This window comes from Carlito syrichta, unplaced genomic scaffold (genome assembly GCF_000164805.1).
Source record: "Carlito syrichta isolate Samal-C Ts95f unplaced genomic scaffold, Tarsius_syrichta-2.0.1 Scaffold315320, whole genome shotgun sequence".
Taxonomy (NCBI): domain Eukaryota; kingdom Metazoa; phylum Chordata; class Mammalia; order Primates; family Tarsiidae; genus Carlito; species Carlito syrichta.
This window is the reverse complement of record NW_007259416.1, coordinates 317,830-337,747: the sequence shown is the minus strand read 5'-3', so window position 1 is coordinate 337,747 and position 19,918 is coordinate 317,830. Positions and strand designations below refer to the sequence as shown.

The window sequence follows — 19,918 nt, the reverse complement described above, 5'->3', positions numbered from 1 at the left end:
CCGAGTGCCCACCTCTGTTTCCTTTTCTTCAATAATATTTACAAGTCCTAAGAAAATATTTTGCAGTTTGATCAAAAATGGTTCTGGATAAATTGCCCAATCTTCCCATGCTCTGAAGCAGGTCATTACCCGTTGCTAAATGAATAGAAAACAGACAACAAATTATTTTGGGTTATGTGTCTCAAGCTTTAGTACATGAGAATGACCATCATGAACTGCTAAGTTTTCCTTTAAACTGACATTAAAAATAAAAAAAGCTTTCAAGAAAATAACTACACATCACTGCCATATATATATATTTTTTTGAGTTGAAGTCTCACTCTGTCACCCAGGCTGGAGTGCAGTGGAACGCTCATGGCCACCACAGCCTTGACCTGCTGGGCTTAGGCGATCCTTCCTCCTCAGCCTTCCAAGTAGCTGGAACTACAAACGCATGCCACCACGCCTGGCTAATTTTTGTGATTTATTGTAGAGACGAGGTCTCACCAAGTTGCTCAGGCTGGTCTCGAACCCCTGGGCTCAGGCAATTCTCTCACCTCAGTCTCCCAAAATGCTGGGATTACAGGCTGACCCACTGTGCCTGCCCACTGCCATATTTTTTTTAAATCAATGTTCCCTTCCAATCAAAAGAAAAAAAAAAACCCTAGAAACAAAAATCATAAAAAAGAAACATCGAATTCCCATACCATTAGTGCGACATGGTATGAGCCACATTCTGGGAAACACTCACATGGAAACTTATGAAAAGTGGAATCCAAAGTTTTTACACCTTGAATTCCTATGGTCCAATAAAGTACTTCCTCACTGTGACTAACACTTTTCTCTGCCCGTTCCCTAAACTCTTCTATAAATTCTGATGGTCAATGTTTAAGTTCAAAAGCTTTAAAAATGGAATTGTCTAAATCAGAGGTCCCCAATTCCTGGGCCATGGACTGGTACCAGCCTGTAGCTTGTTAGGAACTGGGCTGCACAGCAGGAAATGAGCAGTGAGGTGAGCAGAACTCTGCCTGCTGTCATATAAGGAGCTGCATTAGATTCTCATAGGAGCATGAGCCCTACTGTGAACTGTGCATGCAAAGGAGCTAGACTGCACACTTTTTATGCGAATCTAATGCCTGATAATCCACTCCCCACCCCCCCAATTCAAGGAAAAACTGTCTTCCACAAAACTGGTTCCTGATGCCAAAAAGTTTGGGGACCACTGGTCTAAATCCCCAAATGGTGAAGCATCTGTTCAAGCTAAAAACTTTTCTTAGTCTTCTCCCCATGAAATGATACACATATATAGACTTATTAAATTAAAAGTACTATTTACCTTCCCTTAACATTGGTCTACAGTGTACATTATACTAAATTAATAACCAATATACTTTCTAAATGTAAATAAAATGTATGCACCCTAATCCAGCTAAATAGTATATACCATTACAAAACAAGTCATTTTCTGAATGTTTTGTGGACAAAAGACTAATATTTGAAACACTTAAATAATTAATGCTTAAACAAAAATTAAGCACCTGAAAAAATAACACTAGTTTAATGTATTTTAAAATTTTGGATATTTCTTGGTAATAAAAATTAAGATGACAATAGAATTTTACAACAGTATTTTCTAAAACATTCAAGTTTTTAATTTACGTCTTATACTTGTCTTGTGCTCGCTAGTCTTCCAATGCTCTCCACCTCCACCCATTTAAACACTAAGGCAAAGAAAAAAGACAAAAACGCTAGGGCAAAAACAGCAAAACAATACACATACCTTAAAGTTTTCAGATTGTAAATGGCCTTGAATTGTACGATAGGTAGCATTGAGGTCTGAAAATATCTGACATAACTTTGTTTCAAAACTGAAATTCAAATAATATATTCTTTAAAATAGAATTTGTTTTAAAATCCCTATTCCCTTCCACATGCTAGCCAATGAAACCCCCTCCTGGACTTAAACTATGTATAAATAAACTAACCAAGAAATTATTACATATCAAGAACAAGGTATTTAGCCTCTAAAATTTTAACTGAATTATTTTAATTCCTATTATTCTAAATTTTCCTCCTGCAAATTCCCCAAACGTTTTAAGTACTAGTTCCTTTTGTTAGCAAGGAATTTTACATCTTGGATTCTCTGAAACATCTAGTCCAGTTCTTTTATTTTATATTAAAAAAAAAGTGACTTGTCTAAGGCGAAAAATCTACTAGTAGATCTAAGAGTAGGATCCACATGTCTAATTTCCTTTCAGAGTCAATTTCAAAAGAAAGGCCTCCCTGAACCTCATTCATAAAACAAACACAGAAAGTCTGTAGGGAACCGAGGAAAAGCAATATATTATAGTATAGCAACATAATTTCCTATTGCTTTAGAAAACATTAACAATAAACTAAAATCAATACAATGATGATTAGAGGAGAATCTATAGTTAATGTTATAACTTTGATCTCTTATTTTGTTTGCCATTATAGGTATTGTTTGTTTATTCATAGGTAGCTAAATATGCAATAAAAATAAAGGTATTTTTTACCATTACCTATTTGTTCTACTGTCAACAGTAATAAATATGATATAAAGTGAAATCTAAGAAATTGGTAATTTAGCTTATAGTGAGTTAGTTCAATGAATGCAAGTCAATTTTTTAAAAAAATTCTACAAAAAAATCCAAATTACAGTTTTCCCTCAGTATCCACGGAGGACTGTTTCCAGGACCTCCCACAGATACCAAAATCCAGATGCTCAAGCCTCATATAAAATGGCATAGTATTTGCGTATAATCTATGCACATATTCCTGTACACTTTAAATCATCTCTAGATTACTTATAATGCCTACTACAATGTAAATGCTATACAAACAGTTATTATACTGTATTATTTAGAAAATGACAAGGAAAAAAATCTGTACACGTTCTGTACAGACATAATTTTTTTTCTGAATATTTTCCAATCTGTGATTGGCTGAATCTATGAATGCAGAACACAGAAAAAAGGAGGGCTGACTATTTCTTATTACAGGGGTTGTTAACAAAGCAATCATCTTCTCTAACTCCTTACCCTTAAATATTTTATTTCAGGAATATCACCTTATATCACTATACTTACAATTTTCTATAATATGAAGCATTGGCAACTTTGGCTGAAGAGTTGTACAAAACATCAGAAACCAAATATAATCTGGCAATCTATAATACCAAAAGATAATACGAAATGGGTTAAAAATAAAAATCAGTAGCTAATAATATGCCTAGAAAAGAATTCTGTACTGTCATTTCTTAGAATCAGTAGTATAAGGTTAATGTTTAGCTATAACTACTATCACTACTAATTAGAAGAATTGTGTGAAACCCAACATCACCAAAATCCTGACTTTAGCAGAGATATAAAATCTGTTAACACATTTACATTTCAACCTGTCAATAACTTGTATGTCAATGAACATAAGCTACCCAGGGAGAAGTAATGTAAGACTGCATGGGAAAGATTTTGTCAGTCAAGTTTCTCATGCAAAAAGGAAATCAATTCCAACCCAAAAGGTATGTCAACTAACCCTTTTCTTTTTTTTTTTTTGAGTCAGAGTCTCACTCTGTCATCCAGGCTGGAGTGCGGTGGCATGCTCACGGCCACCACAGCCTCGACCTGCTGAGCTCAAGTGATCTCTCCACCTACAGCCTTCCAAGTAGCTGGAACCACAGGCATGTGCCACCACGCCTGGCTAATTTTTTGATTTATTGTAGAGATAAAGTCTCACCATGTTGCTCAGGCTGGTCTCAAACCCTTGAGCTCAGGCAATCATCACACCTCCACCTCCCAAAGTGCTGGGATTACAGGCTTGAGCCACCGCGCCTGGCTCCCCTTTTCTTAAGTAAGCATTCATAAACAGGAATCACTTGCATACCTTTTTAGGAAGAGGTGTCTTTAAGATGGACAATGACTCAGTAATGCAATCCACTATTTCTTCAGCAGCTTCAGCATTATTAAGACAGAAAACCATTGCATCACCAATATCATTCTTCCTTGGTGTTAATCCTCGCAAGATTTCTTCTAATTTATCCCTCTGTCTGAATATAAATTTTTTAAACTTATAAGTATTTAGACACAAACTGCAAATGCCCTCATACTTTTGCTCACTAATTTCTTTACAATCTACTCAGAGAAAATAATTCTGAAAACTGAAATGTATTAAGTCTGACTTGTGTTAGTTCCCCAAATTTGTCTCAATTTTTGGAAGAACTTATATAACATCCTATTACACTGAAGAAAAACCTTCATGTTCTTTACTCCCCCCTCTTTGGAAGAAGTCTATTACTTTAGCACTTCTGCATGGGATTAGGACAGGTTAACTTTTTCTGTAAAAGACAAGACTGTAAATAGTTTGGCTTTGCAGGCCACGCCTTCTCTGACACAGTTACTCTGCTAGTACAGCATTACTAGCTGTGTGTGGAGAGCTATGAGATGGCCATCTTTTTTATTAGTACAAGCTGTTTTTCCTTTTTTTTGAGTTGGAGTCTCACCCTGTGGCCCAAGCTATAGTACAGTGGTACACTCACAGCCACTGCAGCCTTGAATTGCTAGACTTAGGTGATCCCTCCACCTCAGTCTTCCAAATAGCTGGAACTATAAGCACACGCCACCAGACCTGGCTAAATTTTTGGATTTCTTGAAATGAGGTCTTGCCAAGTTGTCTAGGCTGGTCTCAAACCGGTGGGCTCAGGCAATCCTCTCACCTCGGCCTCCCAAAGTGCTGGGATTATAGGCGTAAGCCACCGCGCCTGGCCTCTCTTTTTCATGTGTTTGCAGGAGTGGCACTTTTAATTTCCTTCAAGAAATTTCCTTGACATTCATAACTTGGCTGACACAAGAAGCCTAGCCTTAATCCTACCTCATCTTTCTTTTCTTTTTTTTATGTTAACTTTTTATTCTTCAGCAGGAACAAAACAGTAAAAGTTCTTCAAAACAAATTATTTTTTGCTATGCTTTCAAAGTAAAATTGCTGCTTGATCTAATGTAGCAATCTCTTGATTTTTCTATTTTAGTTTTGTGTGTTAAATTTTTCTTTTTTTTTAATCAATATTTTTTATTATGATTTTGTGGGGTACATTTAAGGGTTAGGTGTACAATTACGTTTCATTCAGGCACCATGTTGAGAAGAGGTGTTTCCCCTTCCCCAGAGAGATATCTGCGACTGTTAATCCCATCCCCCTCCCCCCCTCATCTTTCAACATGCCTTCCTCATTAAGCTTAACCATTTCTAGCTTTTAACTCTTCTTTTTACTTGAACACTTAGAGCCATTGCAGGATTATTAACTGTCCTATTTTCAATACTGTTGTGTTTCAGGGAATAGGAAAGCCCAAAGAGAAGGGGAAAGATGGAGAAACAGCAACGTATGAAGCAGTCAGAACACACACATTTTTCAATTAAGTTCTCCATCTTACAGAGTGGTCCGTGTTGCCCCAAAACAATTTCTACAGTAACAGAAAAGATTACTGATCCCAGATTACCATAACAGATATAATAATACTCTTAAAGAGTCTGAAATACTGACAGAATTACCAAAATGTGACAAAGACACAAAGTGTGCATATACTGTTGGAAAAATGGCACCAATAGACTTGTTTGATGAAGGGTTGCCACAAACCTTCAATTTGCTTTAAAAAAAAAAAAGGCAGTATCTGTAGAGCACAATAAACCAGAGTGCAATAAAATGAGGTATTCCTATACATAATTCTATATTCTGAAAATTCTTTGAGCCATTTTTCCCCGAGGTATACGGATGTCCTCTTTATTTAATAAATATGTTTCTGTTTCTTAAACCAGATGGCCATCTCACAGCTCTCCACACACAGCAAACTCCATGAAGAAGCTCCACATAGTCAACATGCGACTCCACTAACTATATATTTTTTTTCTTTCTGTTGCATTCAGAGAAGCAAGAATTCTTAAGTTCCCCAAATAATTTCTGTAAGAAACTGAAGTATTCTGATGTTAGAAGTCAACCACATTTAAGAGATCACCATTAATTTTATCAGTAGCAAGAGTTTTGTCAAAGTCAATGGAACACAAACTTATATTTGCCAAGTTCTTTAAAATGATAAAGCATATTATGAAAGAGGTTACTATTTTAAACATTCATAAGTGAAAAAAACTTTCATTTTAGGGTTAATATCTTAGTGAGACCATTCATTAAAGCAGTCGTTAAAGTGACTTTTCTAAATATATTAGAAAATATTTTACTCTTCTTTAAGTGCTCCCTTTTTACTAGGCTCCTCCACAAAAGCTTCTGTTTCTTGCTCCTCTGACATCCCATGCAGGTATGGATTTAATGGTGGTGGCCTCCAAAAAGATCCATTTTTGAACATTCGAAAATCTTCCGTCCGCCACTTAGTTGGAGAATCACCCTAATAAACATTGAGAAAGTTATTATTAGAAAGGTCTAATAATTCAGAATCAAAATTAACAAAATAACTGATTCTACTTGCCTGCAAAATAGAATAAAGCTTCCATCTATAATAAACATGAGCTGGTGTCTGGTTTTCAAATAAGAACCTAAACAAAACAAACAAAAAATCATATTCTTTAACAAAGAGATATCTTCAATTAAATGTAAATAAATGAGAAACATTATTTACCTATTTGGTTCCAAATAAAAGTAAAAACAAAGATCCCTGAAGAGAAATCCTCACCCACTGCCATCTGCCAACTGCTTCCTGCTACCCCCTCCTCTCAATGCTAGACTGCCTTTGTGACTGACAGTAGTACTCAGAAGCCATGCATCTTGCTGAGTTTTACCATTTTTCATTGAACACCTATATGTCAGATACCATGTTTGGCAATAGAAAGATTTTCCCAACATATAATCACAAAAGCAGTGATTTTACACTACTTAAGCAAGAGTGTTAAATTAGTGTCTTAGTTACCACAGCAATTCAGAAGATAAGCCATTTCCTTTAAAACTAACTTATTCAACTTTGTCACAATTAAGAAAGATTATTTCATTGAAAAGCATAACAAAAAGTACTTCTTCCTAAAGAATGCTAAAAATAATATTATTTAGTTAACCAAATCAAAATCTGATAAAAAAAACTGACCTATGTACATTTTACTCTAATTACTAAAACTACCTTCTCATCCCATTGCAAAACTAATTCCATACTTTCAGAACTTTATTCTTAGGAGTATTTTCCATTCTAAAAAATAAATTAAAAGTAGTTTTAAAATGTAAACCAGAAGATAAGCAAAACATGGCTAATACATACAATGGAACATCAGACTTAAAAAAGGGAACTCTGATACATGCTACAAACATAGATGAACCCTGAGGACATTATGCTAAGTGGAATAAGCCAGTCACAAAAGGACAAACTGTGTATGACTCTACTCACATGAATTTCCCAGAGTATTCAAATTCATAAGAAATAGAAGAATGGCGATTTAACATTCTTCTTTGGGAGGCCAGGAGACCGGTAAGTCATTATTCAATAGGTACAAAGTTTCAGTTTGGGAGGATGAAAAAATTTTAAAGATAGATAGCAGTGAAGACTGCACAACAATGTGATGTACTTAATGCTACTGAAATGTATACTTCAAGATGGTTAAAATGGCAAATTTCATGCTACATTTTACCGTAATTTAAAAAAATCCATACCTGAACATAGGATTGTTGATTTCTCTGTTCATAATCATAGCTTCAAACATTGGCCCTTCACGTACAACAAACTCTATCATTCGATGTATCAGGGCGAGCAAATTCCTACAACAACAACACAGTTAAAGAAAATGGATTCAGACCTACCACCATAAAAAACTACACTTGACCTAAGTTACTATCATTGTGCAGGAAAAGATTATTCTGCTGACTAATACTGATTTAAGACCAAAAAAGTAACCTGGAGCATATGTTAATGCCTTGTGCATTAAGAGGGAGTGGAGCAGTGGGGGTAAAGGGAGTGGGAGGGGAGGGGAAGGTGAAGGGAGGATGGGAAACCACAACACAGCCTCACAGTAATAAAGATTTAATTTTCTAAGTACCATTTAAGTTTCTTTTCCAAAAGCAAAACATTAATCATAGATCACAACTAACTGGAAAGTTGCAAATATATAAAATCAGTACCTTAGAGTTTGTATGTTATTACAGCCATCTAAAAACTTACATAACACTATCTCAGTTTTAAAAGAATATATTCCTAAACCAAGCATTTTTGTGGTGGTACTGAAATGCTATGACCATGACTATAATTTATAAAAATGCAAAACTAGTTAACAAGTTTAAGGCCTGACTTAATAAAAAATCCATCCAACTCCTGTGCTTTTCTGGTACACACATACCAGATGGAGTTTTTATTCAATCTGACCTTTAATGAGGCAACATCCCTTTGGATCACACTTCAAATTAGTTCACAATTAATGATATGGATAATTCTGCCTGTATATTATCAATCAATGAAGAAATTATATTGCCAAAGCTTTAAGTGAATGGAGTCCTATTCTTTACAAAATACTGCAAAATGGGACACATGGTGAGATGCCCTTCCCATTTTCTGCCACAATTATTGTCTAATATTTTAAGCCAAAAATATACCCATGTGAGTAGCTATTTAGTTTAGTCATTTTATTGAACTCATAGGAAGCCTTTATTTTTAAAATCTGAAGCTGGGTCCTAAAATCATGTAGATACAATTAGACTCCAAACACAGTTTTAAACATATTACAGTGTCAGGCAAAAATGACTCAGCTTATTTATAAGCTGCTTTTAATTTCTCATTTCACTAGTCCCCCAGCATATAGAGTTGGCAAATAACGATTGGGAAAAGCAAAAGGATATTGGCTCTTGGTACAAGGCACACACTAAATTACACCTTTAGCATTCCCAGCTCAAATTACGTTCATATAACTGCTAGAATATAATATATAGTTATAGAACAAGACAGACTGTTTTTTGGCTCTATAATGTCCTGTTTCAGAATACATGAACAGTAAAGTAGTCTATCTCATGTTGCCTATAATTATTTCCTTACAGTTTTCAAACAAACCTACTTAAGTGGATACTAAAAATCTCTACATAGTGAAAAAATTAATTTAAGCCTAAAGAGGTGAAAAAATTATATGACAGTTTAAATCTTTACACAGGGGAAACTATACATTTAAAATTATTAATTCAATCTCAAATTGTTAAAACAAAAACCAAAAACATCACTCAATTTTAAATCTAAAAATTATTTTCTTTCACAGAAGTATTAATTGCACTGCAATTCTTAATATCCAAATGAGAATGTATTCTCAGCATCCATATAGTTAATGACATTATTTTGAAAGGAGGGAGATAACGTAAAGTTATGATTCCATTTCAAAACTCTCACTGGTATGAGCCAGATTAAAACTAAAGGAAATTTTATGTATCATAATATAGAAGACTAATTACTAAGTGGACAAATGCTATATATCCAGAAACTTGTATGAATTAAGTCAAAAGACACTTGACTTCAGTATAAGATAGATGAAAACTGGTATAGCAAGTTTAAAAACAAAGGATTCATTCTAATGGTGAATCAAGACTTTCAGCAAAATGTATACTCAAAATTTGTTTAGAAATAAGCTGAGCCACATGTAAAGCTATTACTAGATAAATATATTTTTTGTATACTACAAAAATACTTTCCTGTGAATGCTTTTTATCAGTGGAGAAAAAACCCACTATAGTTTTAAACAGGCTTGTAACTGATAAAATCTATTTTTAGAAAATAAAAAGCTTAAAATAATTTTTAAATATTTCATGATTACTTAAAATCAAAATCTGACAATTAGTTGTTACTAACTTGACTTCAAGATTATTAAAGAATTGTAATCACACTCTTCTTCCTTAAGGATTGTGTGTTTAATTTCTTATTTAAAAAATGGTGACTTTTCTATAAACAAAACAGTGTAGTACAAAAAGATGATATATTTAAAGTGCATTATTTTATTTTAAAATGGTAATTATCTTATTCTGGGCAACAACAACAAAAAAACAAAAAATTGTCTCTCAGTTATAATAAAACCACATTTATTGGAGTCGATCGTACCAATGTCTGGTCAAAAACTGTATACTTTCCCAATCCATCCCATGATGTTTTCCTGGTCCCCCGCTGCCGCAGACAGTTCAGCTGGTGTTGCTCACCAAGGCCAATGTCAAAGAGAATTTGGTATTCTTTTGTGTTCATTTATTATTCAACCAGTGTTGTGTTCCTGTGTTTGGGAAAAGGCTTAGCTTGACTGAGCAAGAGCATACCTAGAGCATGATACTCCTGCTTTAACAGTACATTGAAAAAGAAAAAAAGGAAGAAAGAAAAATAAAAGAATTCCAAATACCTTTGTTATCATGAAAAAAGTTTCTAGTATATCCAGTGTTCATGAAAATAGGAATTTCTTCTTAAAATCAATTGGAAAAAAGCGCTATGCCTTCAATAAGGAAAACTCAAACCAAGGTTATATATTAAATGTAGATAATTCAGAATACAAGAAAAAATAACAACAGATTGGGTCAAGCTGTAACATTTCTAAAATTTAAGATACATTTAAAGGACCTATTATCCCATCAAAATAGTCTAACATTATTAGACCAAGAACTCTAAATCAGAGCTGTTAAACACATTCTAACTACTCAAACTATAAAAATTCTCTACATTAATAACAATAAAAAAATGAAAAAAATAATGACATAAAATCACAAAGTATACAAAAGTTAGATAAATTTCACATAACCCCCCAAAAGGTACTGGGAAGGAACCATTGCTCAGTCAAGATATTACCTTTTCCTCAACACCATTTTTTTTTTAAATTCAGAAGGGGATATTGTCTATATTTAGATCAGTAATAATAAAGAAAAACATGTACCTTTCTGTTGGGATAACCACTTTGACTATGGCTTGCGACAGAGTCTGTATATGAAGTCACATCAGATAATAAACATAGAATATGTGAGTATTGTTAACAAGTAACAAGCAAAAATATACATATGCATTGAAAATACTACACATCTAATCACAAGTTTTGCAGGCAATCACTGCATTTGAAGTAATTATACACTAAACAATTACATAAATGCAAATGGATGTGTTCGGTGAACAATAAATGTTCACCAAATGCAAAGAATCAGAACATTCCTGCCAGAATGCACAACAATGCACTGAAATAGGTACTACACTGAGAATTATCAGATAAAGATTTTAATTTGTGAAATAATAAACTGTTTGCCTCTGACCATACAGTTCACTACTTTGTTCCCAAGCCTTTAAAACCAGCCCTGTCATTTTAAGTGTCATTAATTCATAACAGAACCAACAAATTCTTAAAACTTGAAATTAAGTTGGTTTATGTTTAATAAAAATACTCACCCTTTGCTTCTACTAGATTAACTGTTCTTTAAAAACCACATATGCTCTTAAATATTCTAATACCTCAGACCTTGAGAACTAAGTTAGCTAGCTGCCATCCAAACAATTTAACTATTTAGGAAGTCTCTAATTGTAATGTCACTTAACCAAATACAAATAATCACTTTCTCAGAACAAAGTAAATTTAGATACTGCACTTAAGCAAACCTGCATACAACACAGGACAAAGGAAAAAAAACTTATCGAGTGGTCAAAAAAGGAATGGTAGCCACAAATAAAAATATGACCTAGGATTTCAATACAGGGTTTCCATGGGCTAAGGCAGGGAACACATCTACTTATTTCTTTAAGAGTTGCCAAACAGAATTACACACACATTTACTATAAAATTGTTGAAAAGAAATACTACCACAGATTTAGTATTTACAAATTAGATGCGGCCCTATGTACATTTTTTAAATTACCTTCTCAAAGTCCTCTTTGTTTTTAGGTGGCGGTAACATGGGAGCATTGGGGTTTTTTAACCGCTCTCTAGGCTGTGCATTAAAAGGCAATCCGGATGGAGGTGGGGGAAGTGTATGTTCCATCATAGAAGGTGGAATGTATATTGGATGTGGAGGAATAGGTACAGCTTTACCCCAACCTAACTTCATTTCAAAAGACATAATCATTTTTCCTACAAGAAAGAAAAAAAGGGTCACTTTGGTAACTGTCAGGAGAAAAGAATACTTTCTGGTGATTTGAATTAATTTTCTTTTCCTTTTTTTTTTTTTGTGCTTGAGTCGGGGTCCTACTCGGTCACCTGGGATGGAGTGCGGTAGCACAATCATGGTTCACCTAAAGCCTGGACCTCCTAGACTCAGGAAACCCTTCCACTTCAACTTCCTGAGTAGCTAGGAGTACAAGCACACACCACCACACCCAGCTAATTTTTTTTATTTTTGTAGAGACGGAGTCTTACTATGCTGTCTAGGCTGGCTTCGAACTCCTGAGCTTAAGTAGTCCTCCCGTCTCCGCCTCCCAAAGTGCTAGAATTACAGGTGTGATCCACCAGGCTTGCCTCCTAGAAGTTTTTATACTTTTCAAAACCAAAGAACTATCTGAACTCTACAAATGAGTAATATAAATTTTCTTACCATTTAAATTTTTTAAAGCTCTTTCAGCATCTCTTCTATTCATAAAGGCCACAAAGCCACAATTTCTCTCTCTTGCTCTTTCTTCATCAGTTCTAGGCCACATAATTTTCACACTGGCTAATGGTCCAAATCTTCCAAATTCTTGGCACAGCATTTCTTCATTCATCTATTAAAAAGCATAGTTAAGAGTGTTTTGGTACGTAACAAGAGGGAAAAAAGAAATTCCATACAACAGAAAACAAAGTAGTTTTTACAAAATGAAAAGCAACCTATTAATGCTATAATTTTCCATCAAACTATTAGGAACTCTACACAAGTAAAATCCTTCATGAGGCATGTATAAATCTTTTCATATCAAAAACATTGTTTTACTTAAATAAGATGCTAGCATGGAGAAGATGAGTGGCCATAGAAACAAAAATCACTTTTACTTTCATCTTTCTGGGGGGTTTTTTTTGTTTTGTTTTGTTTTTTTGAGTTGGAGTCTCACTCTGTCGCCCAGACTGGAGTGCAGTGGCCGCTCCCGGCCACCGCAGCCTCGACCTGCTGGGCTCTGGCGATCCTTCCACCTCAGCCTTCCAAGTAGCTAGAACCACAGGCGCACGCTAACAGGCCCGGCTAATTTTTTGATTTATTGTAGAGATGAGGTCTCACCAAGTTGCCTAGGCGGGTCTCAAACCCGCGGGCTGAGGCAATCCACTCACCTCAGCCTCCCAAAGGCACGGGATTACAAGCTGAGCCACCGAACCCAGCCATCTTTCTGTTTTAAGATGTTAGATCTAAATAAGCTGTTTTATAAAGTTTTGTTTAGGCATTTAGCAGCATTTTTCAGGCAACAGTTAGCACATTTAAATTAGAGAGGAAATATCTGTTGACAATAAAAGAAAAAGGGATCTAACTATCTTTTATTTCCAACACTCAACTACCAGTGTAATCAATAGCAAAAGAAAATGATAAATATGTAATAAGGTGCCATGTTTATTTTTAAAGGTAGTCTCACTATGTCACCCAGTTTTGAGTGTAGTGGCATGATCATAGCTCACTGTAACCTTAAACTCCTGGGTTCAAGCTATTCTCCTGCCCTAGAGTTAGAACTACAGGTATATGCCACCATGCCCAGCTAATTTTTTTCATTTTTATTTTTTTGTAGAAGGTGTCTCACTACATTGCCCAGGCTGGTCTCAAGTTCCTGGCCTCAAACAATACCCTGGCCTTGGCCTCCAAAGTTCCGGCATTACAGGCATGAGCCACAGTGCCTGGTCAAAATAAATGCAATTTCTAATAAAAGCATATTATGTATAACAACCACTACATCCCCCATAAAATAATTAACAGCACTGCAGTGGGAATATAATTAAAACATAAAAGACAAAAGTATAAATACTAGTTTGCTATTATGAGGAGAAAACGAAAAAAGGAACTCCATGGGAAACAAGCTATACATTAGAAGTGGGTAGTCTCTGGCCAGACTCGGTGGCTCAGCCTGTAATCTCGTGCTTTAGGAGGCCGAGGTGAGTGAATTACCTGAGCCCGCGGGTTCAAGACCCGCCTGGGCAACTTGGCAAGACCTCATCTCTACAATAAATCAAAAAAAATTAGCAGGGTATGGTAGCGCACGCCTGTAGTTCCAGCTACTTGGAAGGCTGAGGCGGAAGGATCGCCGGAGCCCAGCAGGTTGAGGCTGCAGTGGCTGGGAGCAGCCACTGCACTCCAGTCTGGGCGACAGAGTGAGACTCCAACTCAAAAAATATTAATCATCACTGGTCAAATTCTGATTTGATAAACAAAATGAGCATGTAATAAGACATTTCAAATTAAGAGTACAATCCAGTTAATGAAAGAAGAGACAAGAATCTGGAGCAAGACAATCTGGACCACTCACTCCAGCAAGTCTCAAGTTTACAAAATAATTTTAAAGACTAACTATCAGATTTGTCAATTTCAGAATCCTGATTTTTAAAAAACTGGCAAGGTAGCTTTCTTCCAAAAGCACAAAGAATATGAGTCAATAATCATCTTACTTTATCAGTGTTACCTGTGGATTGATGTTTCCAAGGTATAAATTAGTTGTACTTGGATCTCCTACATCATGTGAGCCAGGTGCATAATCATCAAGAACTAAGGCAAAAAGAAAAAAAAAAATTATAACCCCCAAAATAAAAATTTTGGACAACTTCTTATTAATTAAAAAAGCAAGAAACTGTATTACCACCAGATGATCTATTTCTTCTTGAAGGCGCGTCCACTTAAAGGGGAGAAAAGAAAATAATTCTTAGTTTTTAGAACACCGTAATATATTAATCCCCCCCTTATCCTAGGTTTTGCTTCCCACTGTTTGAGTTACCGGAGATACAGCATAACAACACATTTTGAAAGAGAGACTACATTCACATAACTTTTAAAACAGTATGTTGTTATAGTTGTTCTGTAACTAGATGTCGTTGTTAATCCTTTCTATGCCTCATGTATAAACTAAACTTCACTATAAGTATAGGGAAAAACACAGGAAATACAGGGTTCAGTACGGTTCACAGTTTTAGGCATTCACTGGGGGTCTTGGAATGTATCCCACATGGATAAAAGAGGGAATTGCTGTAATTAATCACAAATATACACATTAAAATAAACGCCACTTACTAGAACGACGCTGACCATCAGAATCTGACTGGGGAGGTTCAAATCGACTTAACCTGCCTTTTGTTTTATGTCTCTCATCACGCTCTTCTTGAATTCTGTTGAAAATATTTACAATCACTAATAATGAGCCAAAAATTCGTTTGTTCACATTTAATAAGAACAGTGTTTATCAAGGTACTATTTTAAAATAACTTGAAATATCTGTGAGTAATGAAATACCAATACTAATAACCAATCAGAGTCCCTCAGCTATAATAAAACAATGAGCAAATTTCTGACATATCATGCTAGCAATGGAATACAAAGCCTGCTTTTAAGATGAGAAGGAAATTTAACACTAAAACCAACAAATTTTCTTTTGCTAAGTCTAACTGCTCCCACTCCCACCCAGTATACTTTTAGTGAATATACTGTTTCCACTGCAAACAGGACTCTGGACATTGGATAAATCAATTGAACAGAATCAACATAATACAAGCAACTTAGATGCTGAACTAAATGTTAATTTACTTTCAAACATACCCTACAAATTATCATTATAAAATCTAAAACAACCTCATGGCAAGCTGGTTAATTACAACTAATTGGTACACTACCTTCTTCATACCTGCATCTGTATTAGCTCAATATACCTATGATAGTTATTCTCCACACTATAAAACTTACTGCTTCAATTCTTCTTTGAAGAGTTCCAAATTGCTTTTTTTCTTTTCTTTCTCCCCTTTCTTCAGTGGCTAAGAAGGATATGACAAGTTATACTTCAAACAAAAAAAGGTTAAGCAAAACTAATGATTCAATGATAAGATCATTTTTAAATACTGCAATACTAATTACGTTCTAATAATTTAAATTAAAAAGAATGCTTCTGTTATCATTGAACTTCCCTTCTTGTTCCTCAAAACAATGGTTTAAACAATTAAACCATTAAAAACATGAAACAAAGTGACCATCAGTAGTCAAAGTACAGGAGTGACCAACTTTATCCCCTAAAAGCCTGTAATACTTAAGCTTGAATATTGGGGGGCAGGGGGAGGGATTAATGAACATGAAGTAACTGAATTGACATGTAAGAAACTGCCATTTGAATTACTGAAAAAAGGAAGAACGTCTTTGGTATCCCTCTTTTAATAAAACTGTTTTTGGAATCTTCCACCTCCCCTCCCAACCTTGGAAAGTGGAACATAATTTAATGAGAGAAGAATAGTCTCTTCAACAAATGGTGCCGGGACAACTGAATATCCACATGCAAAAGAATGAAGTTAGCTCTCTATTACACATCATACATCAAATGCACAAAAACTCAGTATATTCAGACCTAAATGTAGGAGATAAAACTCTTTTTTTTTTTTGAGTTGGAGTCTCATTCTGTCGCCCAGACTGGAGTGCAGTGGCCGCTCCCAGCCACCGCAGCCTCGACCTGCTGGGCTCCGGCGATCCTTCCGCATCAGCCTTCCAAGTAGCCGGAATTACAGGCATGTGCTACCACGCCCGGTTGATTTTTGATTTATTGTGGAGATAAGGTCTCACTGCCCAGGCGGGTCTCGAACCCGCGGGTTCAGGCAATCCACTCACCTCAGCCTCCCAAAGGCGCGGGATTACAGGCTGAGCCACCGAGCCCAGCTGAGATACAACTCTTAAAGGAAAACTTAGGAATGAATCTTCATGATCTTGAATTAGTGTTTTTTTTAGATACAACACCAATAATTTAAGTGACAAAAAAAAATCATAAATTGGACTTGATCAAAATTTAAGCCTTCTGTGCTTCAATCAAGAAAGGTCAAAGACAGTCCACAGAATGGGAGAAAACATCTGTAAATCATATAGCTAATTCCAGAAGATGTAAAATACTCTTGCAACTCAACCATAAAATAAATAAATAACCCAACTAAAAAGTGGACCCAAGATTTGAATAGACTTTTCTCCAAAAAAGAGTGCAAATGGACAATAAACATGAGAAAAGATGATCAACATCATCAGATAAATGCAAATCAAAACCACAATGAGGTACAACTTTGCACCCGCTAAGATGACTAAATGTTTTTAAAAAAACAACAATTTTAACAAATGTTAGTGAAGATGTAAGAGAACTAGAACCTTCATACATTAGTGGCAGAGCTAAAATAGTACAGCCGCTTCGGAAAACAGTTTGGCAGTTTTTCAAAAGGTTAAATATAGTTAGTTACCATGTAACTCAAACACGTTCAACATAAATTGAAAACATAAACATAAATCCACACAAAAGTCCCTACATAAATGTTTACAAGATCATTATTTATATCAGCTGAAAAGTAGAAACAACTCAAATGTCCATCAAGTAATGAATGGATAAATAACACTTGGTATACCCACAAAATGGAATATTATTCAACCACAAAAAGGAATTAAGCACTGATACATGCCAAAACAAAGATGAACTCTAAAACATCAAGCTAAGTAATGAAGCCAGACACAAAAAGATCACATGTTGTATGATTCCACCTGGACAAAATGTCCAAAATAGGCAAATCAAGAGACAGAAAGTAGTTTAGTGGGTTGCCAGGGACTTGGAGGCAAGGGAGAGATGGGGGTGACGAATACAGGTATGGGGGTTCTCCTTAAGGTGATAGAAACGTTCTGAAATTAGAGTATGGTGATTGCCGCACAACTATAAATATACTAAAAAAGAAAAAAAAAGCTTATATTGCATACTTTAAAGGGGTGAATTTTCCTGTATGTGAATTATATCTCAATGAAGCGGATACTTTTTAAAAATTGCTTTCAGAGCAATTTTAAAAGCTACACAAGACAAGTAAGTCTACTCAGTGTAATCACCCTTATTCACAAATGTGGCTCCAAATGACATGACCCACATCTACCTACCATCCCCCATAAAGACCCCATCCTCAAAGAATAAAAATTGTTCTAATACGGAAACTATTTACAAAGAAGTATTATAAATTCTGATAGTAATTCCCAAAAAGTTCCAAAAATGTCCTGAGAAACATATATTACACATGCTAATAATTTAAATACCTCAGTTCAGAACTGTTTAAAAAGACAATCCCATTGTTTTACATTATACCTAAAATTTAGTCAATTTTTGACTTGCAATATACTATGTGCATAAACAGCAAATGTTCACTGCTCAAAAAGCATAAAAAGACTAACATCTACATGTTCTATCCTAATTTGTCTCTCATCTAAGTAAATTACTGGACTAGAAAACATCAAAACTCAAAATCTACTCCCCCCCCAAAAAAGAAAGTAAAAAAACCAAAGTCCTGCTTACAGTGGAAGTACTAAAAGTTTCACTGACATTGTCATCTCTTAACATAAATGATCAATTACTTAAGTATGACTTACAGGTTTTTTGGTTTCTATCACAAGAAGAGATGGTGGTCTTTCATTGGAAGACTGATTTGGAGGATTTTTTTGATCTGCAAATCTTGAAGATGGCTTATAGATTTTACCTCTTTTTTCATCTGTTTCATGTTCTTCTAAAATTTAAAACACTAAGTTTTAAAATTAATTTCACATTATTTGATTTTACTATTTTTACTTAAAGATAAGCAAAAATTAGTAAAATGCTTTAGTATTAAGATTTATCACAATGGACAAATATGAAATTAAATCCAAATATTACCACTCGCCCTCTTAATACTAATTTAATCATTTGTAGTAAAACTATGAAATACATCTTAATTTTTGCAAAGTGATCCACTGTCTTGAAACTTGACAGGGACTAAGTAGGTTAGAAAAGTCATTGTGCTTCATATCAATCCATACTTGCCCATTTATTTTGCTAATTAATATAACCACTAGAGGGTGCTGATAGAAAGAAAATGTGAAATTCAAAAGCAACCAAACTTCTTGCTATAATTATCAACCTTCAGTCATTCAACCAAGATGGGATTTGCTAAAAAACTATTAAGTCACTGACCTTTAGCTGCATTAACAACACCTCCTCGAACAAATGTTTTCACTTTATTACCATCACTTCCTTCAAAAGCAGCAAGAAATTCCTCATAAATCTCAGCAGCTGCCTTTTCATCCTCCTGAATACACACAAAAATATTATCACATAATATAAAATTATTAATGTACACATGATTAAATTCATCAATAATGTAGATGAAACCCTCCCTTCCCAAGTTAAGCACTCTTAGCAAGTAATAACATCTAATCCTTAGTAGATATTAGACATTTACTTAACACTGAAACTATGCTTTGCTCCTCTACTGAGTATAGGTAAACAAGTAAATTTGTTTAAAGACAATTCAAGGGCCAAAATGTTAGAAGTTGAAACAGCAACACCTACTCCAAACAGATGGTATTAAAGAAAAAAAACTCTTCTTGACAGTTTCAATTACAGATATTCTAAATATTCCCAAAAAAGTATGAATGAAACAGAACAGAAAATACAGGAAAAAACCCAGTATGGTGTAGAAATTTAGTGTTAAATAAAAGAGCATTTCAAATCAGTAGGAAACAGATGAACTTTTTGATAAATGGGGTAAGATTAAAACGAATCTATTCTTCACATCATAAACCCGAATAAACCGCATTTGAGTTAGATTTAACATTCTTAAAAATGAAACCATACAAGTAGTAGAAGAAAACATGAGGAAATTCCTTTATAAGCTGGTAGCAGGAAAAACTTAACTAAAAAACCAGAAGTCACAGGGAAATACTGATAAATCTGAATACATAACAACAGTTTTTGAATGAAAATACTGAAAGCAAAATAAAGACAATCAACAAACAGAAAAAACACTGCACCCTGTACAACAAAGTGTTAATATAACTTATAGA

The 19,918-nt window shown here is 34.8% G+C and overlaps 1 protein-coding gene across 6 annotated transcripts in view; it reads right to left on the bottom strand.

Moving 5' to 3' along the window:
* Nucleotides 1-19,918, bottom strand: part of U2SURP (U2 snRNP associated SURP domain containing) — a 57,420-nt gene that overhangs the window by 21,502 nt on the left and 16,000 nt on the right. The window contains exons 5-21 of one of the 6 annotated variants that reach the window (XM_021706169.1): nt 19,047-19,161; nt 18,470-18,603; nt 15,794-15,861; nt 15,128-15,222; nt 14,700-14,735; nt 14,526-14,608; nt 12,491-12,656; nt 11,819-12,030; nt 10,855-10,898; nt 10,330-10,389; nt 7,631-7,735; nt 6,465-6,531; nt 6,220-6,383; nt 3,883-4,045; nt 3,090-3,169; nt 1,760-1,847; nt 13-135 (exon numbers count right to left, since the gene is read on the bottom strand). In XM_021706169.1, coding sequence (XP_021561844.1) covers nt 13-135; nt 1,760-1,847; nt 3,090-3,169; nt 3,883-4,045; nt 6,220-6,383; nt 6,465-6,531; nt 7,631-7,710 — 765 coding nt within the window. In that variant the 5' untranslated portion in view covers nt 7,711-7,735; nt 10,330-10,389; nt 10,855-10,898; ... (6 more) ...; nt 18,470-18,603; nt 19,047-19,161. Of the gene's footprint in view, nt 1-12; nt 136-1,759; nt 1,848-3,089; nt 3,170-3,882; nt 4,046-6,219; nt 6,384-6,464; nt 6,532-7,630; nt 7,736-10,329; nt 10,390-10,854; nt 10,899-11,818; nt 12,031-12,490; nt 12,664-14,525; nt 14,609-14,699; nt 14,736-15,127; nt 15,223-15,793; nt 15,862-18,469; nt 18,604-19,046; nt 19,162-19,918 lie in introns of those variants that run through there. The other 5 variants (XM_008072525.1, XM_008072526.1, XM_021706166.1 and 2 more) reach the window with 5 other exon arrangements.